This window comes from Alosa sapidissima, chromosome 9 (genome assembly GCF_018492685.1).
Source record: "Alosa sapidissima isolate fAloSap1 chromosome 9, fAloSap1.pri, whole genome shotgun sequence".
Lineage (NCBI taxonomy): Eukaryota > Metazoa > Chordata > Actinopteri > Clupeiformes > Clupeidae > Alosa > Alosa sapidissima.
In genome coordinates this window covers 7,064,031-7,090,719 of record NC_055965.1, presented here as the reverse complement: position 1 = coordinate 7,090,719, position 26,689 = coordinate 7,064,031, and the positions used below count along the sequence as shown (strand labels likewise).

At 45.8% G+C, this 26,689-nt stretch overlaps 1 protein-coding gene across 3 annotated transcripts in view; it reads right to left on the bottom strand.

Annotated features, from left to right (window-relative positions):
• prkcaa (protein kinase C, alpha, a) overlaps positions 1-26,689 on the bottom strand; it is a 155,317-nt gene that overhangs the window by 95,087 nt on the left and 33,541 nt on the right. For all 3 annotated transcript variants that reach the window (XM_042103080.1, XM_042103081.1, XM_042103083.1), the window contains exon 3: positions 8,894-8,976. In XM_042103080.1, coding sequence (XP_041959014.1) covers positions 8,894-8,976 — 83 coding nt within the window. The remainder of the gene's footprint in view (positions 1-8,893; positions 8,977-26,689) is intronic.

Sequence of the window (26,689 nt, the reverse complement as noted above, 5' to 3'; positions counted from 1 at the left end):
TCCTTGAGGGCCCTGATGCTCTTAACTGCCCCTCCTCCCTTGGTCAGTAGCCTTCCAAGAGATTAGCATCCTCCAACTTGATCTGAGCTTCAAATGATCAAATGCAACACACTTGCTCTGGCGTGGGACCCAAAATGGGATTCTTTCAGGGTGAAAAAATGACGCTGGCTGACTTTCTCTCTCTCTCCTGCACTACAGCATCTGGTTTCTTTTGAGCTCTTGCTTTCAGTTTATCTGGGGTGGCATCAGTTCTTAAGTGTTTCCACTGCATGGAGCGGTGACCCCAGGTCAAGAGCACATCTACAGTACACTCACCTCCGCAAGCAGTTAGTCATCCTGCAGATAACTTTTGTGAGTGAACTGCCACTTATAGAAATAGAAATCTCGAAAAATGAAGAAAAACAAATCTCCCCCTGTCCATCACTCTCTCATAACCTCTGTGTGTGTGTGTTTGTGTTTGTGTTTGTGTTTGTGTGTGTGTGTGTGTGTGTGTGCGAGCGAGCAAGCGAGTGAGTGAGAGAGCGCGTGTGTGTGTGTGTGTTTGCATGTCTGCGAGTGTGCGTGTGTGCGAAGAGGACAAAGATTCCATAGATGCAGAGCATGTCCCAGGGGGTTTCTCCAGATTACCGTCTTGCTCTGAGAGTCTGCCAGGCCTCGGGCACACAAGCCTCATCCAGCCCAAGCCGGAAAGCCACACAACCACTGCCTCACTACGGAAAGCCCACCGCAGCCACGGATTCAATTACATGATCTCCATTCACAGGCATTATCTCCCAAATTGCCCGATGATGAGGTTAGATTGTAAGTGTACCCGGATGTATCGGCAGAAATACCTGCTAAATTGCTCAGGGGAAAGCAATCAGGACTCAGGAGGGAAAAGTTGCCATTACACACAAACATAAAAAGAATTCTGAAGTTTTGCTGCCTTCATATTACAGGGGAGTTTGCACTTTTCTTGGGTGAATTGAAGTACCAAAACGTAATAACTGGATGGGGAGAGGGAGAACTGTGTGGGGAAGACAGAGAGATACAAGATAAGAGCTCTCAGCATGTTCCTTGTCAACATCTTACAACATCTCACTGGACTGTCCATATGCTGAGCAGCAACTGGCTGAACCAGATCACACTCTAGACTCTTGCCTGCTGAAGTGGGTGCAAAGTTCATTCCTCACATTCCCCTGGGCACAGCACAAGGGCAGCATGCAGAGCATTGGGCCACTGGACTGATACAGGGAAAACATACGTAGTCTTCTCCTTGTAGCATTGGCATCGTTGCAAGGATTCATTTTTAGAGAAATGCGGACCAAGATCTTAAATCCAAATTTACTTTAGGTATTAGAACAGATGTCTTGCAAATGGGAAATAATAACAGCAAAATGAGTCAAAAGAGCACAAAATGCAGCGAGTGTCTGGATAATGGCCGAAAGCCCTGACCTACAATCCAGCAAGATACTCTGACAAGGAGGCCAGTCCTTGATCAAAAGAATGACAGGAGAGGAGAGGAAAGGAGAGGAGAGGTGAGGAGAGGGGAAAAGAAAACGCTTCACGCTTCACCTCCACCATACTTATTCTGATGACTCAGAGGGACTTTTGCTCCTCTCGGCGGGTGACTCCGCGCCGTGTGGTCACAACACGAGCACCTACTCCTCCGCACTGCGCTCCATCCCTCAGGCGCCAAACATGCTGACATTCATCAGAGCGGCGGGTTGGGGAAGGGGGGGGCAGGGGCTGATGTCATCTCCTTGCATAAGCCAAACGGCATGACTGACTTCAGCTTGTTGCTTGTTGTGCTGCCACATTACTGCATTCAGATGAGGTCAAGAGGAAGCCAAGGCCCAACGGAAGGAGGAATCAACAATGGAGAGAGGACAGGTGCTAAGAGTTGATGACCCCTTTATTGTGTTTACACTGAGCAAACACCGGCATCAGTCTGGGATAATCGGGGGGGGGGGGGTTCAGACAGGGGCATGTGGACCATGGATCATGTGTTTCCTCCTTTGGTCTCTCTGTAGCACCGTGGTGTATTTATTTTGGATGCACAGATTTGTTTCACATAAGTACGCAAAAAAAAAATAATCCCTGGCTCACAAAAAAAATAAATTAAGTCATTAAGTCCATCTGGTAGTTAGAAGCACCCAGAAAACACTTGATGCATCTCCACATGATACTGAGAGAGAGAGAGAGAGAGAGAGAGAGAGAGAGAGAGAGAGAAAGAGAGAGAGAGATGGGGAATCTGTGAGGTTTGAGGGAAGAGAAGGGGGAGCCTGCATTATCAACCTGCTCAAGATCCGGCAAGAGCCTCTCTGAAGAAGCTAATGGAGCTGTAATAAAATCAATGAGCCGCGTATGCATCCAATTACAAGGCCCTGGATCAGGCCAGCAGCAAGGCTGCCTCCACAGGGCCCTCTGGTCTGACCAGCCACAGAGGGAGGGATGGGGAGAGAGAGAGAGAGTGAGAGAGAGAGAGAGAGGGGGGGGGGGAGAGGGCATAGAGGAGAGAAAGAAAAAAGATGCATTTGGAGTGAGACTCTACAGGTTTGGGTCCAGGTGAGAAGCCACTGGACAAATTATCCAGTGATAACAAATTATCATTAACCTTTATATTCTCTTGTTAGTCAAACCTATGGATGTTTCACTGGATGTTCCACTGAGAAGGCTGTGCACCCTCATAAAAACCGAAAAACACTCTGTATGTCCAATATCTAGTCGAGTGATTTATCACAAACCAGTTATCTGGATCAGACTGGAACAGATGATTGGGTCCTGTTCCCTTGCCCTATTGCCTTACCTATAATCCTCAGCAAGAGAACCATCCATCCCAGACGCTCAATCAACCCACAGTGTCCTCACCGGGCCCCAACCTCTCCCGTGATCAGCCCCATGCCACCCTGCCACTCAGACACCCTTAATCAAACAGCGCGGAGGGTTAAAGCTGCCCAATCAGCCAGGTTTGATGGTGTCCTCCTGCAGGAGCCAAGCCATCATTAGCACAGGGGCTGCCTGGACATGATTCATGGCTGCAGCCGAGGCATGGCTCACTGAGTCCCCACAGGGCTCCGACCACGAGGAGACCCACTCATCATCGGCTGCTGTCAAGCCCTCCTCCGAGTGTGTGTGTGTGTGTGTGTGAGTGAGAGAGAAAGAGAGAGAGAGAGAGATTGTATGTGTGTTGGGGCTGTTGGCAGGTAGGAGAAGGAGAAGGAGGAGGACGAGGGGGGGGGGGGGTGGATCTTGTCTTGCTGAGTGTGTCTTGTCCAGAGCGCTCTATATATCATGTCTAAATAGAGCTCACCTTTGGACCATATACCAAGTTAGAGCTCTATTTGTGTGGAAATCCGAGGAAACCTCTCGAGGAGCCCCAAATCACTGCTTATGAAATTGTCATAAAATCATGACGTATAACCAGCTGACGCTGTCAGGTGTCGCATAGTAAGCATGATGACTAAATGATTAGCACAGGCTCATAGAGGGCATATTCCTTGACGACTATAACCGGAATAGTGAGAGCTCTTCCCACTAGAATTTTTATTAGACCGGCTATCCTATCTTGTGTTACTGGGCATAACAAATCAACCGGAATGTTATTCTGGAAACTTGGGAGAGGGCAGGAAAATAAACTGGGGTGTCGTGTTTGCTCCATGCGTTTGCGCCACTGCTCTCAAGTCCATGGGAAAACCCAGTAAAGCTACTTCTCATCTCCCAGCCCGATGCCATTCCACTGGGCCCCATGTCTGACTGTGAAACGGAGGGGGGGGGGGGGGGTCGGGATTAGCACTGGGATTATTTTAAATGGCAAATGTGCAGGCCATCATCTGCACCGAGGCCAGGGTTTTAGACGATAAAGAGAGTGCGGGAGAAGGATGACGTTGAGAGCACTGATTCATAACATCACATTAATCAATAAGTCAACAGATGTGCCATGCTATTTAAAAGGGAGGCATCTTACTCAGTTCACAATCCCTGTTAGAGTTCTGTTCTCTGTTAGAAGTGTGCAAACACTGACTATAAACCACACATTTGTTTGGTCAAGTTTTTGACAAGTTTACTGCGTGAACAAAAGTAATGTCTTTCTCATTCATCAATTTTCTCCGTCAGAAATTGATGAATAAGGTAAGAAGGAGCTGAAAAATCAATCCCATCCGGCCAACACTTTGGATACACAGCTTCTGAAAAGCAACACAAGACTTTTTTTTACAACGCGTTCTGAGACAAAAGTCTGGAGAGGCTCGATCGATGAGTTCATTACCAAACACAACTCAGTGGCAGCCTCGAAATATTACGCATCCTGTAATGACTGAGTGGGCATGTCTACAGATGCATCTCCAGAGGGCCAAAACGGAACTATAATATGTTATATATGCTCTCACTTGGCATCCGCATGCTCATTTAGGATTCAGTAAAAAGCCTGTGAGGAATATGTCGTTGGGTTTATATACATATGAGATGGGTGAGTGATTTCACTGGCTCTCTTGTGTTTAGTCACGAGTGCCAAACTGGATAAGACTAGAATCTCAGCACATGCTACTGCCTTCATCATTGCCCAAATGAATTACCTGATGTGCCTGCCACTGTGTCTCTGCAGTGGGGCTACAATACACTCTTGACACTAGAACTTTCTGGAGTGTTTTTTTTCTCTGCACAACCTCGAATGCAGTGCTTTATTTTTTTGTAGTTGGTGTGAAAGCCTCAAATGGCTTTCTTCTCAAGGACAGGAGGCAAGTGTGGCGCGAGTGAGAGACCACAGCGCACTTCAGATATTTCAGAACCAATTCTGCCCCCTCACGTGTGCCGCTCCATCTTGCATGTGAGCGCTGATTAGAGAAACAGATACGGAAAAGGCATGTGTGACAGGAGGAGCTCATACAAAGAAAACGAAAGACAGAAAGAGAGACAGACAGACATGGATAGACAAAGAGACAGAGAGAGAGAGAGAAAGAGTTAGATGGTGAAGTGAGAGAGGAAGAATTTGAGCAGAAATATGCAAGTAGGTGCCCCCTCATTTGGCCCAGTGTGGCAGCCACCCCATCAGGCAGGAACAGCGAGCCGTGTCACTCGAACATGTCAACGCCGAAACGCCAAAATAAAAACAGTGGTGCTAAGCATAAAAAAAGGGGGGCATCAGGTTCCCCCGTTACTGGGGAGGGCGGGTGTCCAGGCACAGGCAGTATTTCTGCCTGCACTAAAAGCATACGCGCAACAGAATGGGGGGACAGGGGGGGGGGGTGCAGGAAAGAGGTGTTGGGCCCATATTACATCACAGCAGAACGAGATGGACGGAGCGCTTGTCGTCTAGCCAGCGGGATCAGCTTACCCTCAGCCCCCTCCACCAGAGGCCCCAGATCAAAACCAGACAGTGGAAATGAGCTCGGGGTTTTAAATGCAGATTTATGGGCGCCAGTTGAGGGCAGCATTCGCTACAGAGATATAGGAGCTTTTATGATACTGATGACAAAGTATCACCTATCAAAGCGATTTACTAAATCACTATGCGTGTGTGCACTACCAAAAGCAGCCTACGTATATGACTACTGATTTCATTAACTCACAGTGAGGCTTTCACTTTCACACACCTAACCAACTTAACCTTTTTTTTCCTTTCGGTTCTTCCTCAAACCGCAACACTTTGTGATAACGAGGTTAGGAGGGCAGCCTAGTTTCAGCTACAGTTTATGGCTTCCTCAGAAAGCAGGGGTCGGCTACCTCAATTAGCCCAGGCTAAAAAGATCGACTCCTACCACACAGCGTTCGTCCTGGCCTCAGGTTGAGCCTCAGAGTCAACACGCTGACCATCTGCTTAATTTTTTTTTTTTTTTTTTAAGTATATTTTTTTGGGCGTTTTGCATTTATTATGATAGGACAGTGAACTGTGACAGGAAGTAAGCAGGAGAGAGAGATGGGGTGGGATCGGGATTCGAACTTGGGTCCCCGTGGACACTTGGACCTGAGCACGGTACGGACGCTGTGGCCAGTTGTGACCCCCCCCCATGCTTCACTTACGGCCACATTTCAGACTCTCCTATTTAGGCTCCCCATGGCCCGGTGCAACAAACTGGGTGAAACCCACAGCTAGACGTCCTCTTAGTTTCAGTTGCTCATGTCGTGTTTACAGTCACCATGTGGTGTCGACTAAACTGTGCTCGCACCACACGGGTGCTGTCTGTCACATCAACCTTTATCTCTCGTGTGGTTTTCATATGCTGACTAACAGCTGGTTTTCGAGAAAAAGTAATTGAAAAAAGGTGCGATTTCATGTTGTGACACACGAAAGGAGATCAACAAAACAGAGCTGGCAGAGTAAACTTCTAGTTTGTTGATATGGAAACACAGATTCCTGTGATCATGGCATCCTCCGCTGTTGCTTTGCCATTTGTTTACTTCTCAACAGTACCTTGATGACATTATTTTTTTTCTCATTTCAAAGGCACGGCAGAGCAAACCAACACAGTACATTTCTCTGCAGCCTAATTACGCACACAACTCTCATTCCCAAATGATGGAGGGTCACGATTTCCATGTGTTGCCCATGGCAACTTTTGTGCTAGGTGTGTGTGTGTGTCGTGTGTGTGTGTGTGTGTATGTGTGTGTTTAGGCAGCACGGCGAGTACCCTGAGCCCCATGGATGACAGAGGGACCCGTGCGGATGTGACGGGAAGCATTTAATGAGGAAGCTTCTGGCACAAGGTAGCCATTTACTGAAACACAATTAAGCAAACAAAAACAAGCTTCTGGCCTCCCATGGGAGCCTGTTAATTGACTTAATGTGTTTATTCCCTTTTGACCAACAAAGAGGATGTGGTCCGCAAGTCAGTTTGGGAGAAAGTTGCGGATATAAAAATCAATGGCAGGCAGCGATGCCTGGAGCACACACACCGACCGAGACAATGAGGCCTATTCATATCTATTGGGATAGGGAGTGTGTGTATGTGTGTGTGTGTGTGGACGTTGAGTGCAATGAGGCCTATTCATATCTATTGGGATGGGGAGTGGGTGGGTGTGTGTGTGTGTGTGTGTGTGTGTGTGTCGACGTTGAGCGCAATCAGGCCTATTCATATCTATTGGGATAGGGAGTGTGTGTGTGTGTGTGTGTGTGTGTGTGTGTGTGTGTGTGGACGTTGAGTGTCAAGGAGACCTGTGGCCCGCTGGGCTGAAGACTGGGCCACAGGTCCCCATGGAGCTGAAATCCTTCGGAGCAAAACTATTCCGACGTTACGACTTGGGTGTCATCTACGCGCCGCTGCGTTCTAAAAACAGCTGGGGCATGACAGAGCAGCTTGAGTGACATGCTGACATTATATCCAGTTACGTGCCAGCCGTCGCCAAGCAGTGAGAGGGAGAGAGACAGGGCCTGAGGAGCACACTACACCACGCCAACACAAAAGAAGTCCCAATCATGAAATAATGTGTGTGTGCACGCAAACACAATGCACTTTAATAATATACTGAAGTAACATTTGTGGAAATGCAGGCAATGTTAACTTTTAATATACTGCACTATATTTAGGAGTGTGCACAGTACTGTATTGACAACTATGTAAACTATGTGCTGTTTTTCTGCGGTACCATGTGGGACCAGACGATATCTGATTAAAGGTTAGCAAAGGTTAGATAAAACAAGCCGGAGATAGACTGGATTGGAGTAAGAGTTAATATAAATGTCTCGTTAGACAAATATGACGCTGAAATGACATTTAGAATTCCCTCAATGTGCGCTGACGGAATTGAACTCCTAGGGCTTTGTGTTGAGGGAAATGAAAAGAGCAAAACCGTTCTCAGAACACAGAATAATGCAATAACAAAAAATAACCCATTTTGTTAAAAAACATTTTACACTAATTTCATTTCCACGATTACTAATGGAATAACTTAATGTGGGCCGTTCCCGTGTAACCCTTTTCCACAGAGAGTGATGGTTTTTCAAATGGAAAGATGAAATAGATGAAATAGATGAAATGGTACGTGAGGAAAAGCACAGGACTGGTGAGAGCCCCTGCTGGGCCAGGACGACGGGGCTGGGCTCTCTCTTCCACATGCCTGTTAATACCCACACCAGATGCTGGGGCTGCTAGGCTACAGGCAGCCGGCCAGGCCGACCAGCGCTGTGGCTTTGATCTCGGTTACTGTGTCTGTGGCCTGACAGAGCAGCTGCCCACGGCACAGTATTAGCCAGGTAGCCAGGGTTATACACTGGCATAGTATTAGCCAGGTAGCCAGTTAGCCTGAGTTATACACTGGCATAGTATTAGCCAGGTAGCCAGTTAGCCTGGGTTATACACTGGCATAGTATTAGCCAGGTAGCCTGGGTTATACACTGGCAGAGCAGAAATAGGGGTGCAGTGGAAGATTCTGGGTAAATCAGAGGAGAGCAGGGTCTTGGCCTCAGACAGAGTCTGCCAAGTGGACTCGTGATTTCACTCAGATGGCCTTTGATGAATGGGAATGAGCACCTACACTAGCCACCTCCTGGAGTTATTCATCTCCCACATAAAGCTAAAATCCTGGATCAGGATGTGAGAGATATTGTGCAAAAATAAAATGAGGAATATATCAATTAGGAGTTGACTTGTGCATATTGGGTGTGCATATCTGATATGCCACATTTTGAACACAATACAATAGCACTGTCTTTGTTTTGTATTGACTAAACACAACCAGTTCAACTTTCATGTACAAAGAGAGAAAGCTGAAAGTGAAGTGAACACTGAAGAGACTAACCCTGCCATGTTTACTGGATCTACCCACTGTAACCCAAAGTGTGCAAATGTACCTTCAGTTGCACAGTGAGGGTTTAGTCATAGGTGGTGATTGATGCTGTTATCAGCTGGCTACACTGTAAACAATCAACACAATGAATCCCATAAGAATGATGGCCGCCGGCCAGGAGAGGTTTACTCACATCTGTGTCCGGACCCTTGTCCGCTCCAGGGCAGCAGAATGTGACAAATTCATGGCAGCGCTTGTGAACCACGAAACAGCAAACTGAAAAACAAAGAGGAAGAGAGAGAGAAGGTTCTCCGATTAGAAAACAAACTACGTATGATGCAGGGAGTCATCACAATCACTGCTAGAGAAATAAGTCCTGTCAGGTTAGTTTAAAGCACAATGTTTCACCTACAGTAGTTTTATATCAAAGTTCAGCATAAAAAGCATTGTTGTTGTTGTTGTTGTTGTTGTTGAGGAAGCCTCCTGGTGAGACGAGAAGAGGTGCACACTGTTAGAGGCTCTTCAACACACTGTTCAGGAGAGAGACCTCATCCATATAGCCATGAGCAAGGCAGCACCAGATGCACATTCATTTGTAGGCAATTTACCTAAGCATCCTAATAGACTGTATTCATTGGACTATAGTCTCAAGACTACATCTCCCATGCAATCTTTCACCAAACTGTCCCAGTCAGGTGAGTTTCTGTGAGACGGAGGCCATTTTAGAGTCTGGCTGTCCCCAAGGCTAATGCTTAATAACAAGGCAGAAATCACAGCAAATCACCCCGTCAGCTACTTCTCGCCAGAGCAGCCCCCGTGGATACCTAAACGCCCCCCATAACTCAAGGTGCCGCCGATATTGCAAACAGTCAGGGTCGTAAATAAGTATGATTCATAAACAGCGACTTGAGCCAAGCTTCCCCTCTACCCAACCACCCCCCCCCCCCCCCCCCCCCCACACACTCAACCAAGGAGCCTCGCTCAGGACATCCATTCGTTGGTCGATAGATCTTTCCAAACTGCCATCAGCAGAAGAGGGAGTGGGATGTGAGCAAGAAAGAGAGAAATAAATAAATAGAGAGAGAGAGAGAGAAGGAGAAGAGAAATGTGCTACCACAATAAGAAAAAAATCCGGTTCACACATCACTGGAACTTGTCCAACATCAGAGGCGCGTTCTTCTAGAGCTTTTTAATTAGAGCAAGTGATGGGAGGATTTGTTTCATTGTAAACAGCGGAGGAGGCTAAGGAATGGAATGTTGGCTGTACTGACACACAAAATGACAGTGAAGTTAGTCTGAATTTGAGAGAGAAAGAGACGCCAGTCAATATTTAAAAAAGCTCAAGCTGAGGTTATAATGAGTCTGCCCTATCATGTGGAGAGTACACAACGCTGTCATCTTTTCTGAGAAACAAACTCTTAAAAGGAGCTCTGCATAGCTTTGGTTGGCAGAAATATTTTTACATTTATTATAACAATCCCCTTTTTAAAGGACAGTGACAAAAAAAATCAAAAATCTACACTCTACACATTCTATGCATCATGATACTTTGTGCCAGTGTAAAACGCAAGACGCAAAGCAGAGTTTGCAGAGGTATAGTGCCTGCAGTGAGTGTATTTTAGCATTACTCTGTTTACATAATTTTTAGATACCAAAATATACAATAAAAGTGCATAATCAATGTTTATCTACCAAGACCAATGTGTGTACACACTGCACTTAAATTACCCGGATCCTGATAATAGGAATCCTGATGAACTTGATTAGTTCACCCAAAAAATGGCCTGAGACTTACTGTGCCCATGCAGCATCTTCCTATGCGAGGCACATATCCGTTTGGTCAAACAGAGGATCAGAAAATGTCAGAGTGACTTTTACTAGTCCCGACATGAGTGGGATGCTCCATGGTGACCTTATCATTATTTCACTTTTGGGGCAGGATGAATTATGCAGAGGTGACAGATTTAATGTGGATTTGGAAATCAATGGTCATTAAATCTCTGGATTCTCCCAAGAGCACTAAATAGTTTCTTTCTTTCACCTGTCAACTCTTGCAGTGGCCTGAAATACAATCATCATGCTCCTGTAATGCTTCCAACAATGCCTCAATATGTCACAAAGGACTGCAGCTCCTTTTAGTTCCCCAAAGAAATTGCACCCTTCCATCAATGCCACCCAAAACTTTGGTTAAACAAGGCTAAGCCATTCAGATAACACATGTTCGGCAGATGATAAAGGGGGGACATCGTTTGAGTGTGACAGCGCCTTTGCAGGTATGAATAATGCTCGATTCGTGGGCGTCTCTATCACAGGAAACCTTTCATGGTGCGACCAATGCCCGACTCAAACAAAGAGGCCCCAGGTGATGAATGCTGGATCCCTGCACATTTATATTCGCTCATCGGAAAGCTCTCAGCTTTCGTTTCACAAAACCGAGGTGGCCCTGACTCTCTGAATGCAAGGATTGCTGTTGAAATTAAACAGCATTAAATAATTTAATTAAATACAGCAAAGATTAAGCTCCAAGCAGGCCGCCTTGTTAAAGCCTTGAATGGTGTTACAAAACACATTCCATCACTCTTTCCCTATAGGGTTTGCCAATAGTCAAAAGATTATATGGGCCTTTGATAAGTCAGTCTGTCTGTGAGGAACTATTTCACTTAAAGAAGTAACGGATTCAGAAGACCTACTTCAAGTACCAGCTATGAGAAACTGTAGACAGGAGCAACATGCTAGACATGCATGAACCAATGCTATGAACCTCAAGCATGTCCATCTAATAAGGACTGCACAACAAGCTGACGGCCAGAGGTCTGATAACGTCTGGCCAGACGATGAGCATCTGTAGCTCTAATCGGTGCGGTGTGCACAAGCTCCTCCAAAACAGATGGACCTCGATTGACCAGTTTATGGCCACATCGGAGATGTCGGGAAAAGGGTTGCTCTAATTGGCTGTTTAGCTTGCATATTAGATAACATTACAATAAGAAGAAGCACAGTGTAATCATCAGATATTCCCAGAAAGAGATACAATCCTGATACAACCCTTATCATAGCAGAACCTAACCAGTAACATCCTGACAAAGGCATATGCATGCAGACGTGCACATAATAGCTCTTAAGCCGATGCAAATGCAAGCCATTACAAGTTTTGTATCAATGTGGGGTAAACAAACATTTCAGCCACTTTACAACCATTCCTTGTTAAAACTACAGTAGGTACAGTAACACACAAATGGACCTGTTTATATTAATATTACACCTTAATTTGTAGGCGTAGTATGTGACATTTCAAATCTGATAAACCCTCTGGTAAGTCCTGATGAACCCATAGGAACCCTACCAGAAACTGCCCTATGACTCATACTGGTCTCATTGATGTAATCAGCGGCCTATTGGTAACCATCAGGCCGAGATCACTTCCTGTTGGTGTGGCGTCTAATGCAAAACAATTCCTCCTCGATCAAAGCACTCAAGCTTCAAACATGTTTGAAGTTTATTTCATTCAAATGTCAAGGAAATCCAATTTACTGTCTAGATTCACATGATCTGGCCAAGTCTAGGGTCTAGAATGAGTCCAAAAGAATTACTAAAAGGCACAAATGACAAAATAGCTGACTGCATGTTTGACATTTGTCACTCAAATTTCACATTTAATTAGTGAAACTTCATACTCTTGCCAAATGAAATTAAAAAGCAGCTGTGTCATGATGCACATGGTTTACTGTTGCATCAATGGAAATCAATTGCCCACCATTACATCCTTGCTTGGAATTTTCTTTTAAAAATGGACCAATCTTGACATCTTTGGCATCTGTACTGGCAAAAAAGTGAAATCCTATCCATCCTATCCAAAAATAACTGACCCATCATCCCAGTGCTGACCCTCTCTAGGCAATCTCTCAGCTTTACTGAGGATACCTCACCCTTATCTAGGCTGCTTCTCATCACTTTTCCTATTAGAAAATGTCTAAAATGTCTTTCATTACTCTGGATGCTAGCCTAGAAATAGTGGAGCTCCTCCTGTGGCAAAAGACTCTTTGCCAAAGTTTGAAAGCAGGAGATGTTCGAGAAAGTGGAGTTAGTATAGTATATAGTATAAGTATATATACTTTTTTGATCCCGTGAGGGAAATTTGGTCTCTGCATTTAACCCAATCGGTGAATTAGTGAAACACAAACAGCACACAGTGTACACACAGTGAGGTGAAGCACACACTAATCCCGGCGCAGTGAGCTGCCTGCTACAACGGCGGCGGCTGCTACCCTCCGGTTACAAGTCCAGAGTGCTAACCAGTGGGCCACGGCTGCCCGCAGTTATACATTTTTGATGGCACACTTGGGTAAAGAGAACATTATAATATTGAAGATGAGTGTGACAAAGGCAGTGACTAGAAGTGTGATGAGGATTCAAGGAATCATTTCCAAGTACGGGAGGGCAAAAGTGAGAGGATTATTTTATCTGAATGAAATAAAACGAGTCATGAATTCAGATGCTGTTGTGCTATATCGTCAAATCATAGTCTCCAATCTGACTTTCAACTGGAGTGAAAGGGAGGACAGATGTAACCATTTCATTCTTGGATTAATTTCATTCGAAAAATTATCTTCTGCAAGTGACAGTTAGGGCCTTAATAATCACCTGAATAAATTAAAATTATAGTTGTGAGAAATGGTTTGAGTCAGTCAGGCACTGAAATGAAACAGTCGGGAGTTTCAATGAAAGTACATTCATCTGACATGCTGTAGAAAGACATTGCATTGTTCAGCCATACCACGTGGGATGGAGAAAATAAACTGTTTACATTACAGGTCAGACGTTAATCACACTCAATGTCCTCTGGAGCTCTCTACTGTAAAGGCCCTCACTCGAGGATTGACCATACTGTATGTACATATCCTGTCCACATGGAATGTACTTAGGGTGTGTCAACAGAGATGGGCCAATCTAAACATGGAGGGATCATATTATTGTGTTCTCACATACAAAGGCTGTACAAATAATCCCATTTACACATGATGTGTAGTTCATGTGTGTATGTTGTGTGTGCTTAGTCCCATAATTGGATACAGTGGTGTGGATGTTAAAATGTTAAGAGAAATATGCATCCTCCACGTCTGTGGTCAAAAACATGGGTGTGTGTGTGTGTGAGACAGAGAGAGAGAGAGAGAGTGTGTGTGTGTGTGTGTGTGTGTGAGCAATGAGGGGTTAACACACACACAGGCCCATTAAAGGGGCAGGACGGGGGGGGGGGCATCCTAAACAATACTGCCAAGAGCCGAGTTAGATTTCTGCCACAATCAATCCGGTGTTCTGTGCCTGTGACCTCGAGAGCTTATTGCTGGGCGACAATCTAGTTTCAGACGAGCCTCTGTTCTTCAGAGATGAGGAAGAGGATGTCTGGGATTGGGTAAAGGTGGACACTGAGTGGGGGGGGGGGGGGGGGGGTCACACAGACACAGCACTTCTGTCTTCCTCATATTAGGGAGTGTCATCTTCGTAAGCTTGTTCCCTAGTGGGAATTTCTGAGCGCCTGAGTGTTGAGTGAGGGTCAGGGAAAAGAGAGAGTGTGGCATTTAATCCGATTTAGGGGACTTGCTGGAGAGCTTAGTCACACTCGGAGGAGGATGGTCTTTCTTTTGCACACACATATAGACATACACCGCCAGACACACACACACACACACACACACACACACACACACACACAGACACAGTGTATAATGTGTGTGTGCTAGAGTCAAAATGTTATGTGACAGTGTGTGTGTGTGTATGCATGCGTGTGCTTGCATTTGCATGTGGTTCAGCAAGCTTAGTTGTAAGTGTATTGTGCATGTCTGTCTGTGTCGGTGGGGTTTGAATGTGTGTGTGCACATGTGTTAACAACAACACAATTAAAACACATGCAGATAGATTAATATTTCTCTCTCTCTCTCTCTCTGTGTTCATTTAGATTGGTGTGTCAGACAGTTATGCTTGAATGCACTCTCAGTATCTTCAGGTGAAATATCCTCTCCCTGAGAGAGAGAGCAACAGCGAGAGAGAGAGAGAAAGATAAATAGAGAGATAAACAGAGAGATAGAAAGAAAGACAAAGAAAGAAAGAAAGAAAGAAAGAAAGAAAGAAAGAGAGAGGGAGCGCAGGAGACCGTTTCCAAGGGAACACAAAGAGGAGGCTGTAATGACATAATCATAATAAATTAAACATGGTTCTACCGGCACCCAAGGGAGGTTTGAGAGAGGTGACTGGGTGTGGCGCGAGACTGTCGATAAAGAAGGCTTCCACATACACACACGCACGCATGCACGCACACACACACACACACACAAACCTGTCCCCTGTCGCCCAACATCTCCTGTTGCACTTCATTCTAATTTATCCAGACCCCGCTGGATCACTGCTTCTATCTTTGTGTGCACGTTAAGAAATATAAGCCCCATCTCAGGCACTGTTTTACCTGTCTCTGGGGCACAGCCAAGTGCCTGTCTCTTGGCCCCTCAGGCCAAGTCTATTCTGCTGTGCTCATTCAAATGGAAATTCTCTGGGTCGGTGCCATGGCTTTGAGCTCTGCAATGGGGAGCAACAAGAATGACGGCACCTTTTACAAACACGCAAAAACAACGCAGACATTGTGCAAACGAGTACAAGATATGGCCCATGGGCATGCATGTTGTCCAAATGAAGGCATGCAAAGAGGCCAATTATAGACACTGCGGTGGCAATTAGGCACCGAATGATGACACACAGAGAGAACAATCAGCAATCAGACAGAAGAGGTCAGGGTTCATGACGTGCCACGAAATGTTATGCTGCCTGCTCGCTTGACATCTGATTCTGTGGGTTCACTCATTCATGCTCGTGCTGGCATGTACGTGTCCATGCACGTATGCCAGGCGGCTGGCATGTGAGGTGGCCACAGAGTGTGTGGCACAGCTGAGGCTTCAAAGCCCTGCCCCTCCCCCCTCCGCACACGAGGCGTTCCGAAGGAGGAGGCTCTCACGTTCCATACACTCATGTGATCAGAGTCTTCATTGGTGTGACTGGCATCCTCTGTGTGTGTGTGTGTGTGTGTGTGTGTGTGTGTGTGTGTGTGTGTGTGTGTGTGTGTGTGTGTGTGTGTGTGTGTGTAGGTGGGTGACAGAGAAAGAGAGAGAGAGAAAGAGAGAGAAAGAGACAGAGAGAGAGAGAGAATACTAGGGTGTGTGTGCGTGTCTGCATGCATATGTGTTTATGTGCTGTGCAGTTAGGATGACTGAATTTAGTCTGACTTGTGCACAGTTTTTGGCCCATGGCGCATCTAGAAATGTGCAGCTGAATGCACAATGCGGATGAAAGTGTTGATCAAGATGCAAACGTACAATGAGCTTGGACAACGTCCTAGTGTCTATGTGCATACATTTCAACACAGACACAAACATGCCATTCAGCTATTCAAGTAACAACACAACAACAACAACAACAACAACAACAACAACAACAAAAAAATGCAACTTGCAAAACTTGAACAACCCGGATACACTCGGAGCTGACATTAAGAGCAGTGAGTCATGGCCTAATCAGGGCTCGTTCACATCAGACGGTCCCAAATTCAAGGCACGCAATCAGACAAGGACTCGGCACAGCTCCCGAACGACCCGTCGGCTTCCACATGGAAAAGAGAGGAGAAATAGAAACCACCTGCGTCATTCCTTCCCTTGGAGAAACCCCACGCCAGCGCTCCAGGCTCGACCACTCCAGGCCATTCTCAAGGGCTCGAGGGAGTGAAGACCTTTGTTTGGGTTCCCCATGTGCGTAGGAGGACAGCCATTGGACAGCCACGGCCACAAGTGGCAGCAGGCATAGCTGACACTGATGTCTTGGCAGACAAAACTTGAGGCGGATGCTAAGCCATTTCAGTGAGTCAATAACAGAAGAATTCACAAGCATCCGCAGAGAAAACTCTGAACCCAGAGACAACAAAAAACAACACGAGCGCTTACGTCAGAAGCGGAAGAGTGGAACAGCAAAGCTTCAGGAAAATAAAACACCTTGCCGTCTGTGAAGCACTGACAGCAAATGGCCACCCATGATGTCAACCACACCTGTATGTGAACTACCATTTAATAAAACTAAAAATCAACATCAATATGGAAACAAAAAATGGCAGACATCCTATGTTAGTCACCATGCCTGAGATGACTAACATAGGATTGTCTATGGTTATGATTATGGTATTCGGCAGATGCTTTTGTCCAAGTTAAAAATTACAATTTTGAATAAAGTTAATTATACATACAATTAACTAGATGTACCGCATAGCGGTACAAAATATGACCGCCGCTCAGTCCTGTACATCCGTTCCACGAAAATAAATCACACTTCAATTTGTCTCCATATTTTACTCCATCCCCCACTCTTGAAACTTTTGTGTATGCTTGTTTGGCATGCCTGAGTGTGTGTGTGCGGCTGCACAGAAAGTAGCCTACTGGTGCTGAAAAGGTGAATAGATTGTAGAATAGCCAAAGAAGATGTAGCATTGTTATAAAACCTTTAAAATCTCTAAACAATCACAAGTAGGGCAGTTCATCACAGTTCATCCATTGCAACTGGATTGATGAAAGGTCACTTACACCTGTAGGCTACATTGTATTTGGGAAAAGCAAAAGGTATCAGCATAATGTTATTTATTTATTTATTTATTTATTTATTTTTTATGTATTTTTAAACAAAAACATCTCTGTCAGTTCCATGCCGTTTTCAACCCCTATCAAAAACAAAGGTCATTTTTGGATGGATGGATTTTTTGTGAATGTTTCTTCTTCTACATAAGATTTTAGTCATCTTTAGTTCATGTAATACTTTATTGTCAATGCACAAATTAAGTAACAGTAGTCTGAAACGTTATTGTTAATGCACAAATTAAGTAACAGTAGCCTAGTCTGAAACGAAATGCTGTTTTACATCTAACCAGTGGTGCAAATAACTGACATGTCCAAATGGGCCTTGATGAAATGCGTCGCTAGACTGTTCATACATATTTTAACGGGCCAAAGTTGAAGAGCTTTTGTCCGTTATTTTTAGTGCAAATATAGGCTGATTCATGTTCCCTTGCATTGTTTAACTGAGGTCCATGGCTAGTCTGGCTTTCATCAGACCAAGCTCAATCTTTTAAGAAATCAAAAAATAAATAGCGGGCAGATCAGGCTGGGTTCACCCAGCCTAGTCCATAGGCACCCGATATTGTTTAATTTTCCGATTGAGATATACACGCTCTGGCTATTCTAAATGCAAAAATGCATCAGGGAGTTATGACAAAACGGTAACTAACAAACTAGATCCTAATAGAAAGCTGTTAGCTTCCCTAAGCTACAGGTAGGATTATAAGGTAGGCCTATTTACAACATAAATTGTCAATAGGCTATGCTGGCGACACAAATAAAATCTCCTTTGGAAACCAATGGCTTACGCCTTACAGTATCAAGCGGACTTAAACTGTCATATCGTGGCGAAAAGTTGTAGTAACATTCACGCAGCACGGTGTTTGGTGGTGGTCCCCGGGGACGAAATGAAATTTTTCCGTAAAAGTCTAGTGGGGCTACATACCCACCAAATTTCATGTACCCCGGTGGTTCGGTGTCCCGGGTATCAATGACCAAAAATTCAGGGAGTAGATGACGGGAAAAATTCTTGAATTGTGTGCATGTGTGCGTGTACAAATTTATGTTTATGTGTGTGGGTGTGTGTGTGTGTGTGTATGTGCGTGCTTGTGTGTTTGCCTGCGTATGTGTGTTTGTGCATGTGCATGCATGCGTACATATGTCTACTGTGTGAGTATGTGTCATACGTATGATTACTGTAAATGTATGTGTGTGCGTGTGTATCTGTTTATGCACATGTGTGCACATGGAATGGGTTAACATGACCCCTGGAGGCAAACATACGGAAAAAATTGGTCATCCTAGGCCCTACAGTTCTCAAGATATTCACAGAGAACTGTGTCTGCCCTACCCTCCTTTCGGGGGGTCCAGTCCAGCGGGGGGGGGGGGGCTACAGATCAAAACGAAGAATGACGGTTCCATGCTATCCATGTGGGGGTACATGCCCACCAAGTTTTGTGTACCCCCGTCTTTCAGTGTCCCGGGAATCCTTGTTGGTGTACGTCACTAAATGTACAAATAAATTATTTTATTGTAAGGCCCCCCATGAACGAAAGTACACAAAACTTGGCATGCATTCGGAGGGTGTCATAATGATCCTACACTTTTAATTTCGTGCAGTTTTGACCTTGTCAGCCAGAGATATTGTGATGAAAACACCTAATTTTTTGCTTTTTAATTTTTAACTAGGTGGCGCTATGCATGAAATAAGTGGTAATGGGATGGGTTGACATGCCCCCTTAAGACCAACATACATAAAAAAGGTGGACCTCCTAGGCCCTACGGTTCTCGAGATATTCACAGAAAACTGTCTCCGGCCACCTACAGGCCAGTTGGTGTATAGTAACATAAATTAATTTATTGTGTGGCCCCCCATGAACGGAATTCCACAAAACTTGGCGTGCATACAGAGGGTGTCATAATGATCCTACACTTCCAATTTCGTGCAGTTTTGACTATGTTAGGTCACAGATACCTTCAATTACAACACCTCATTTTTACTTTTTTGTGTTTAACTAGGTGGCGCTATACATTAAATGAGTGGTTATGGAATGGGTTGACATGGCCCCTTGAGATCAACATACAAAAAAAAAATGGTCCTCCTAAACCCTACGGTTTTCGAGATTTTCACAGAAAACTGTGTCTGCCCTACCCTCCTTTCCGGGGGGTCCAGTCCAGCGGGGGGACTACAGATCAAAATGAAAAACGATGGTTCCATGCTATCCATGTGGGGTTACATGCCCACCACGTTTCGTGTACCCCGGTCTTTCAGTGTCCCGGGAATCATTGACGGAAATTTGGGCATGCGAAAAAGAAAAAAAAAAAAAAAAAATTGCTGCGCGGCGGTCATAATTATATGTATACATGTAACAACACCAAGGTGTTAAGACTTTACACGCGCATTTGGCCAATATCAGTTCCCCTCCACCGCACAGATAATAAAAGTGATTGTGTTTAATTTTACTCGCCATCACACTGGCAGGCTTTCAATTATCTGCATGCTTATATCTCTTTCCAGGTGCACGTGTTGGGGTCTGAATCCCCGCTGGAAAGGAGGAGAGGATGAGAGGAGGAGAGGAGGAGAGGATGAGAGGAGGAGGAGGAGAGGATGAGAGGAGGAGAGGAGGAGAGGATGAGAGGAGGAGGAGGAGGAGGAGGAGGATCCAATTTCACCGAAGCCTTATTACAGCATGGGCTGTTAATTAACTGCCCCGCCTCGATAGCTCCCAAATGCCACGCTTGTCAGATGGCGAATCAGTGAAGGTGACATAAAACTGTTGGGCTTGGCTCCTAGAGCCGTGATCCATTTCTGCACATTTACTTCTTTAATTATTTATCAAGTGTGGATAGCGCACACACACACACACACACACACACACACACACACACACACAGTGATGCGCATGACTCCTTGTTCATCTCCGTAAACAGTTTTCGTTCTTATTCACTGGCCCAGACGTGGTCATTCTAGGAACCGGAGGTATTTGGCGAGGTCAGAGGATAATGGGGATTGATAGTGTCTGGAGGGATCGAGCTGCGAATGCAAACCCTTCTGCTGGGAAGTGTGGAGGTGAGGGCGATTTGTAGAAGAACACGCCTTTCTGTTCCTAGCTGCGCTTGCTTTGCTCATTTCATAGTGAGTTTCTCCGGCTGTTCCAGAAGCACAGGGGACAAAGCAGCGTGAGCCTTGGGCTACACTGAAATGGGATTGGTCACACAACCTCTCTTGCATGTGAGACTCTCTCTGTGTGTGTGTGTGTGTGTGTGTGTCTGTGTGCCTGTGTGCCTGTGTGTGTGTGTGTGTGTGTGTGTCTGTGTGTGCTGCTACTGTATACATTATTAATATTGTGTGTGTGTGTGTGTGTGTGTGTGTGTGTGTGTGTGATCGTGTATGTGTGTGTGTGTGTGTGATCTCTATTTGTGCTTTATTGCTTTTATTAGCCTCTAGCCCCAACCCTCTGACCAGACATGACCCCATAGTCTCCTGGGAGATAACAGAAGCTAACTAACGGTCGTCTCTCTCTCCTACCCTCTGTGGTGGGGTGACGGTTGGAGTAGGAGGGAGAATATTGACCACAGGAATAGCCGGGAGAGGTCCATCCTCCTCCACTCCCCCCAATCCTCATCCACACCATTAATTGAGTAAAAAACAAGTTCTACGGAAGGAAGGTGCTTAAAGGTTGATTTCTCCATTTTTTATTGATATAGTGGTGTGGTGGTGGTGGTGTGGTGGTGGTGGTGTGGTGTGGTGGTGGTGATGGTGGTGGTGTGGTGTGGTGGTGGTGGCACCAGATGTCCAGCTGAGATGTGGCGGTGGTGTTAGCGCAGTTTGGCCTAGCTGATGTGTTAATGCACACGGCAGGAGCCGCAGAGCAGTGCTGACAGGCAGGGGTGAGCGGAGTCAGAAGAGTGTTGAAGGAGACCAGAGGAAGCAGCACCAGTGCCCAGCGCCAGTGCTAACCCCTGCTCCGCTAGTAGCCAGTACCTCAATGCTAACAGAGAGAGAGAGAGAGAGAGAGAGAGAGAGGGAGAGAGAGAGAGAGAGAGAGAGAAGGGGGGGGGGGGCAGCACCTTGATTTCAGCTGCTGGGTCACTGCATGTGCCAAGAGGCCTTTACCGCCAAAGCTCACACTGCTATCAGACTGCCTGTTCTCAATCAACTCACAGAGACAAAGCAGCAGAAATCCAATGAGGCTCTACACCAAACCCGAGAAAACACAACACATGACCATGATTTAGCCAATGGACTTTCCAGTGCTGGTACCTGTCAAAGTCAGATGAACAGATGTCTTATTGGTCAGTCGCCATATTGACCAAATGATTAGACTTGTGAGACTCAGTGTGGTTTCATTATATTTTAATTTTAATTAGTTTCATGGTAATGCACTTGTGAGACATTCCTTGCCATGCAAGAAGCCATCCGATTCAACAATTACCATCCGTTTAGCAATCACTGTAATAAAAACACTGGCCTCGGACTCTCTGCACAAACATGATCAATGGCAAGCGCCGCCGCCATTAAAAACATACTCTCCTTCACTCTCCTTGGGCATTTTTAGGATAATAAAGACCTGGCTCAATTTATTTAGCACCTCCGGCCCCAAGCGAACAAGTCGGATATATACAGACATAGAGGTAAGGCAAGAAAATGACATGGGAGATCTGCCATGAAAGCAGTAGAAAGTAGAGGCCGCACTCAGGGGCTGAAAGATGTTCAGAATTGACACAGGGCCTGTAGTTTCTTTGTTATGAGAAAAAGCTCTCACAACTGTCTGAAAAGAATGCTTTCAGCAGATCAGGTGCTTCTTGGATGAATCAATTGAGCTTCCATCAATTCTATGTTCCAAAAACTGCTTTATACCATTTTTGAAGACATTCTTAAGACTTGCGCAAACTATTAGCCAATACAGATTGTGAGCTAGTTCTGAGAATTTCTTAAACGTGTGTGTTGTGTGTGTTGTGTGTGTCTGTGTGTGTCTGTGTGTGTCTGTCTGAGAGGTGGGAGTTGTGGGCATATATATGAGTGTGAAAGGTTAGAAGTGTGATTGTTACTGGAAACTGTGGTGCAACACGGTTCATCTTGAGTTGATCGTATGGCTGCGTTTGTGGATCAAAGTAATTCTCTCACAGACGGTATACTAGTAGGTCTATCTATTACAAACACTAAACATTACAACACACACTAAATCTGTATAATACAGTTACTGTACATTGACTTACAAAAACATACAGTAGCACAATGAGGGCAACATTCACTTTGTCGGTGACTACTCAAAAGGAAACTGAAAGAAAAGTGACATTTATAGTCCTCAACTTATCACCCAAAAACATCATAGTTGGCAAAGTCTTATGACTCTTATCTCAATTGACATTTCACTATAACTACACATGTTGCAAAATCTCTTCACCTTGCACATGTGAAAACCATCAGCACATTCACAACAGTGGTGTGACTCTCAGGTGGAGTGACAGGGTGGTAAGAGACTGGTGGTTAGCAGAGAGATATTAGTGAATAAGAGGGAGAGAGAGAGTGTGTGTGTGAGAGAGAGGGAGAGTTTATGAAAGAAAGAGAGAAAGAGAGAGAGAGAGAGAAATAGTTTTTAAGAGAGAGAGAGAGAGAGAGTTTGTAAGAGAGAGAGAGAAAGAGAGAGATAAAGAGAGACAGAGACTGAGTGTGAGAGAGAGAGGAAGAGAGCAAGAGAGCAAGAGAGAGACTGACAGAGAGGGAGAGGGAGAGAGTGAGATGTGGCATGTGGTTTTGGCTGTTTCAACAGAACTCGGACTGGGGACCACAATGCACCACAGGCGCAGACCGCGCTGACATCCGCTCCACACTCAAATTGGTCCTACGGCATCTTTTTTTTTTCTTTCACGCACTCTCGCTCTCCCTTCCCTCCTCTCTGACTCTCTCAGCTGCTCTCTCTCTCTCACACACACACACACACACACACACACACACACACACACGCTATCAGGCGTGCCAGCTTGCTGTCTCTGGGGGCGGCCCAAAGTGCGTGGTTTTAGTGCATGTCAGAGTTCCTGCTCTGGTCAGCTGTGCTAATATTAAACCCCTCTGGGCCGCGGCACCCTCCCCGGAGGCTCTTCCAAACAACATTCCTCTGCCTGCTGGCCCACACACTCACACACACTCACACTGTACATGCAGTCACACACACACACACACACACACAATCACACAATCACACACACACACACAATCACACACACACACACACACACACACTCTCTACCCCCTAAACGTGCCTCGCCTCCTCCTCCTCCTCCTGCTCCTCCTGACACAGAGCCATACAATGTGTCCCGCTGGGCAGCAGTTCACGCAACGCCCTCTGGACTGGGACACTGTTTATTTGGATGGCCACTCACGGAGAAGGGCTGGGCTGGGGGGGGGGGGGGGGATGTGGTCGACAGGAGCATATATAGAAACCCTTTCATCAGCAGCGCCCCAGAACAACATCTGAACGCTCTGTGCAGAAAAGAATGCATAACAACATCAATCGCTATGGGCGTGGGACTATATAAATATGTTAAATATAGTCAGTGAAAAAAAAATAAAAGTAAATATAAATATGTATGCATATATAAACGATGCCTATATATAAATACAGAGCTAGCAAAAGGAGAGATAGTGGATAGGTCTTCACCCCGTCTTCAAAGGGCTTTGCATGAGGGCCAGTAGGTGACGGCACAGTGCACTATAAAGCACCAGTAATGTATTCTGTGATTTCCAACTCAATTCCTTCTCCGCAAATTCAGAGTAGCAACCTATCTCCATCGCCAACATCATGCACCTAATGCATAAATAAACACTACCCACTTCATTCCGACAATGCCATCTCGCCATGGTCATATCCATTTGCAGTAAAAATAATGGATTTGGATGTAAACATGAAATGTTTGGCAAGCAAAGCCAGTAGGCTCTTTCCTGGACAATAAACCATGGTGGAGAGGGTGCTTTCGGTTACTAATCTCATCCAAGAGGTATAATCTATTTGTCTTTCCACCAAGACGAAGCCCTCTCTTATCTACACTCCAGTCTCCCTACACTTTAGCATCCGTGCCTGACACAGTCGATACCACACGAGCTGGAACAAACGGGCTCTGCACCATTAAATTGGGAAGGTATAACAAAGATGGCCGACATGTCACAAATACGTCTCTCTCCTGGAGCCAGTCCACAGTCGGTCCTCAGTGTAGCCACACGAGTCTCCAACTCTGAAGTTTTCCGCGGGTGACATTTTGGTTTTAATTGGGAGTGCTGTGACTTTGGCGCGTCGGACCTGCGGAGCTGCTTCTGATCATGGAGGGATCGGTGGCGACGCCGCCATTACTGTAACAGCAAGCCCTGCAAAGTCCCTTCACGAAACACCACCGGGAGGAACTCTAATTAGTGCGAGGCACCATCACCCCCACCACCTTCCCGGGCGGCTTCGTACGTGGCGCGGCTGCAGGGAGGCTGGCGTTGGAGCACCAGTTGCCAGGCCCCGTTGGCAGCCTGCCATGGCCGGACAGGGGGGGGCAAAGTCTGCCAGGGCAATCCCAGTAGGGAAAGAGATGGCCGATCGGTAATACAGGGGATTAGAGGGGTTCCGTTGACAACTGTGGCCAACGCAGGGAGGGACTAAAGTGCCAAAGAGTGCCAGCGTTCCGATGAGCGAGTGTGTGTGAGTATCTGTGTATTATGTCTGATGTGCGAGTGTGTGTGAGTATCTGTGTATTATGTCTGATGTGTGAGAGTGTGTGAGTGTCTGTGTGTTATGTCGGAGACAAAAGGCGACACAAATAGACAGAGACACCTCATCAGATGTGATGCCCATATGGCGTGATGTGACGCTGGTCCCAGCGGCCTCCCCAAGCGGTCACATCCAATACACAGTACTGACCGCCCGTGAAGGCGATTACTCTGTGAATGCCGGGGCTCCATTCTGAATTTACACCCTCCGTATCCTACGAGGCGATCAGCCACAAGGCCTCCTTTTACAGCCCATCAGCCGAGTTGAGCGGTCATCCACCGCAGAAGCAGGCCAAGCAGCCAGTGTGAGGCGCGGTAGCTTTGATTAGCGAGGCTTGATAAAATAGTTATCTCCCGGACACACACACACACACACACACACACACACACACACACACACACACACACACACACACACACACACACACACACACACACACACACACACACACACACACACACACACACACCAACAGCCCAGTGGATGCATTTAACAAGCTGCTAATGAGGTGACATTGTGTTTGTTTCGCTGTTGTCTCTGGAGGAGTTCTCTGGAAGGCAAGGCAAGGCACGCTTATTTAAGTCTGCAGTAAACCTGGGCCTGTTTTGTTTCGAAACACACAAACGCGTCAATTATTAGCTTGCTGCAGCATTTCAGGATTTTTTGAAAGCCGAAGAGTAGCATTCAAAACTGTGTGGAAATGAGGCAGACGGAATGACGTCAAACAGCACGGACATGCGTATATGACATTCCATGACCATTATGTTCCCGTCAGTGTGTTTTTAGCACATAACAGTAAAACACAGGGCAAATAATACTGCCAGGAACAAGTAGCGGCTATGGGACTGTGCACGGTGACTGAGCACTAAAGACATACTAAAGACGTTTGTCTGGTTACAGCTGACATTTTCAGATATATGGCTGCAATTTCCAGAGATAGGCACCCTGATCATGCACGGAAAAAAAAACACAGTAAAAGAACAGGATTTCGACAAGAGTCTTTTAGCAAATTAACAGCTGTGACACTAACAGCAATTAGATCGGTTACAGAAAGAGGAGCTTAAGTGATTTACTAGCGCAAGCCCAGGCAGCTTGCAGAGTCACACAATGTAGTTCAGAGAGAGAGCTTCAGAGCTCTGAATCAAGGGACTCTGAACATGAACCCAATTATGTCTGCAACAGATCTGTCTATCATGGGAGCTGTGAACAGCATTACAGCTCTGGCCAAATTACGCTCACCAGGGCCATTATTACAAAGGCACTGACTTCATTTCATTGTGCAGAGCCTGAAGAAATGCAAAATCATAAAATATGCTATATTGTGTTTTCAATGAGGAAAACAACATCAGCTGCACTGGTTGATGGGCCTACATTTCCATTTGTTTGTGCGCCGACTGCAGCACGCTGGATTGGGTCTGAGGCATTTGTCGGCCGGCTGCAGGTGCACAAGCTCCTGTCTCCTCTCCAGACAAGACTAATCAATCAGGACCTCACTCTGGCCAGGTGCCACATGAGCTCTGCTGCTATATGTGTGTGTGTGTGTGTGTGTGTGTGTGTGTGTGTGTGTGTGTGTGTGTGTGTGAGTGAGTGAGTGAGTGGAAG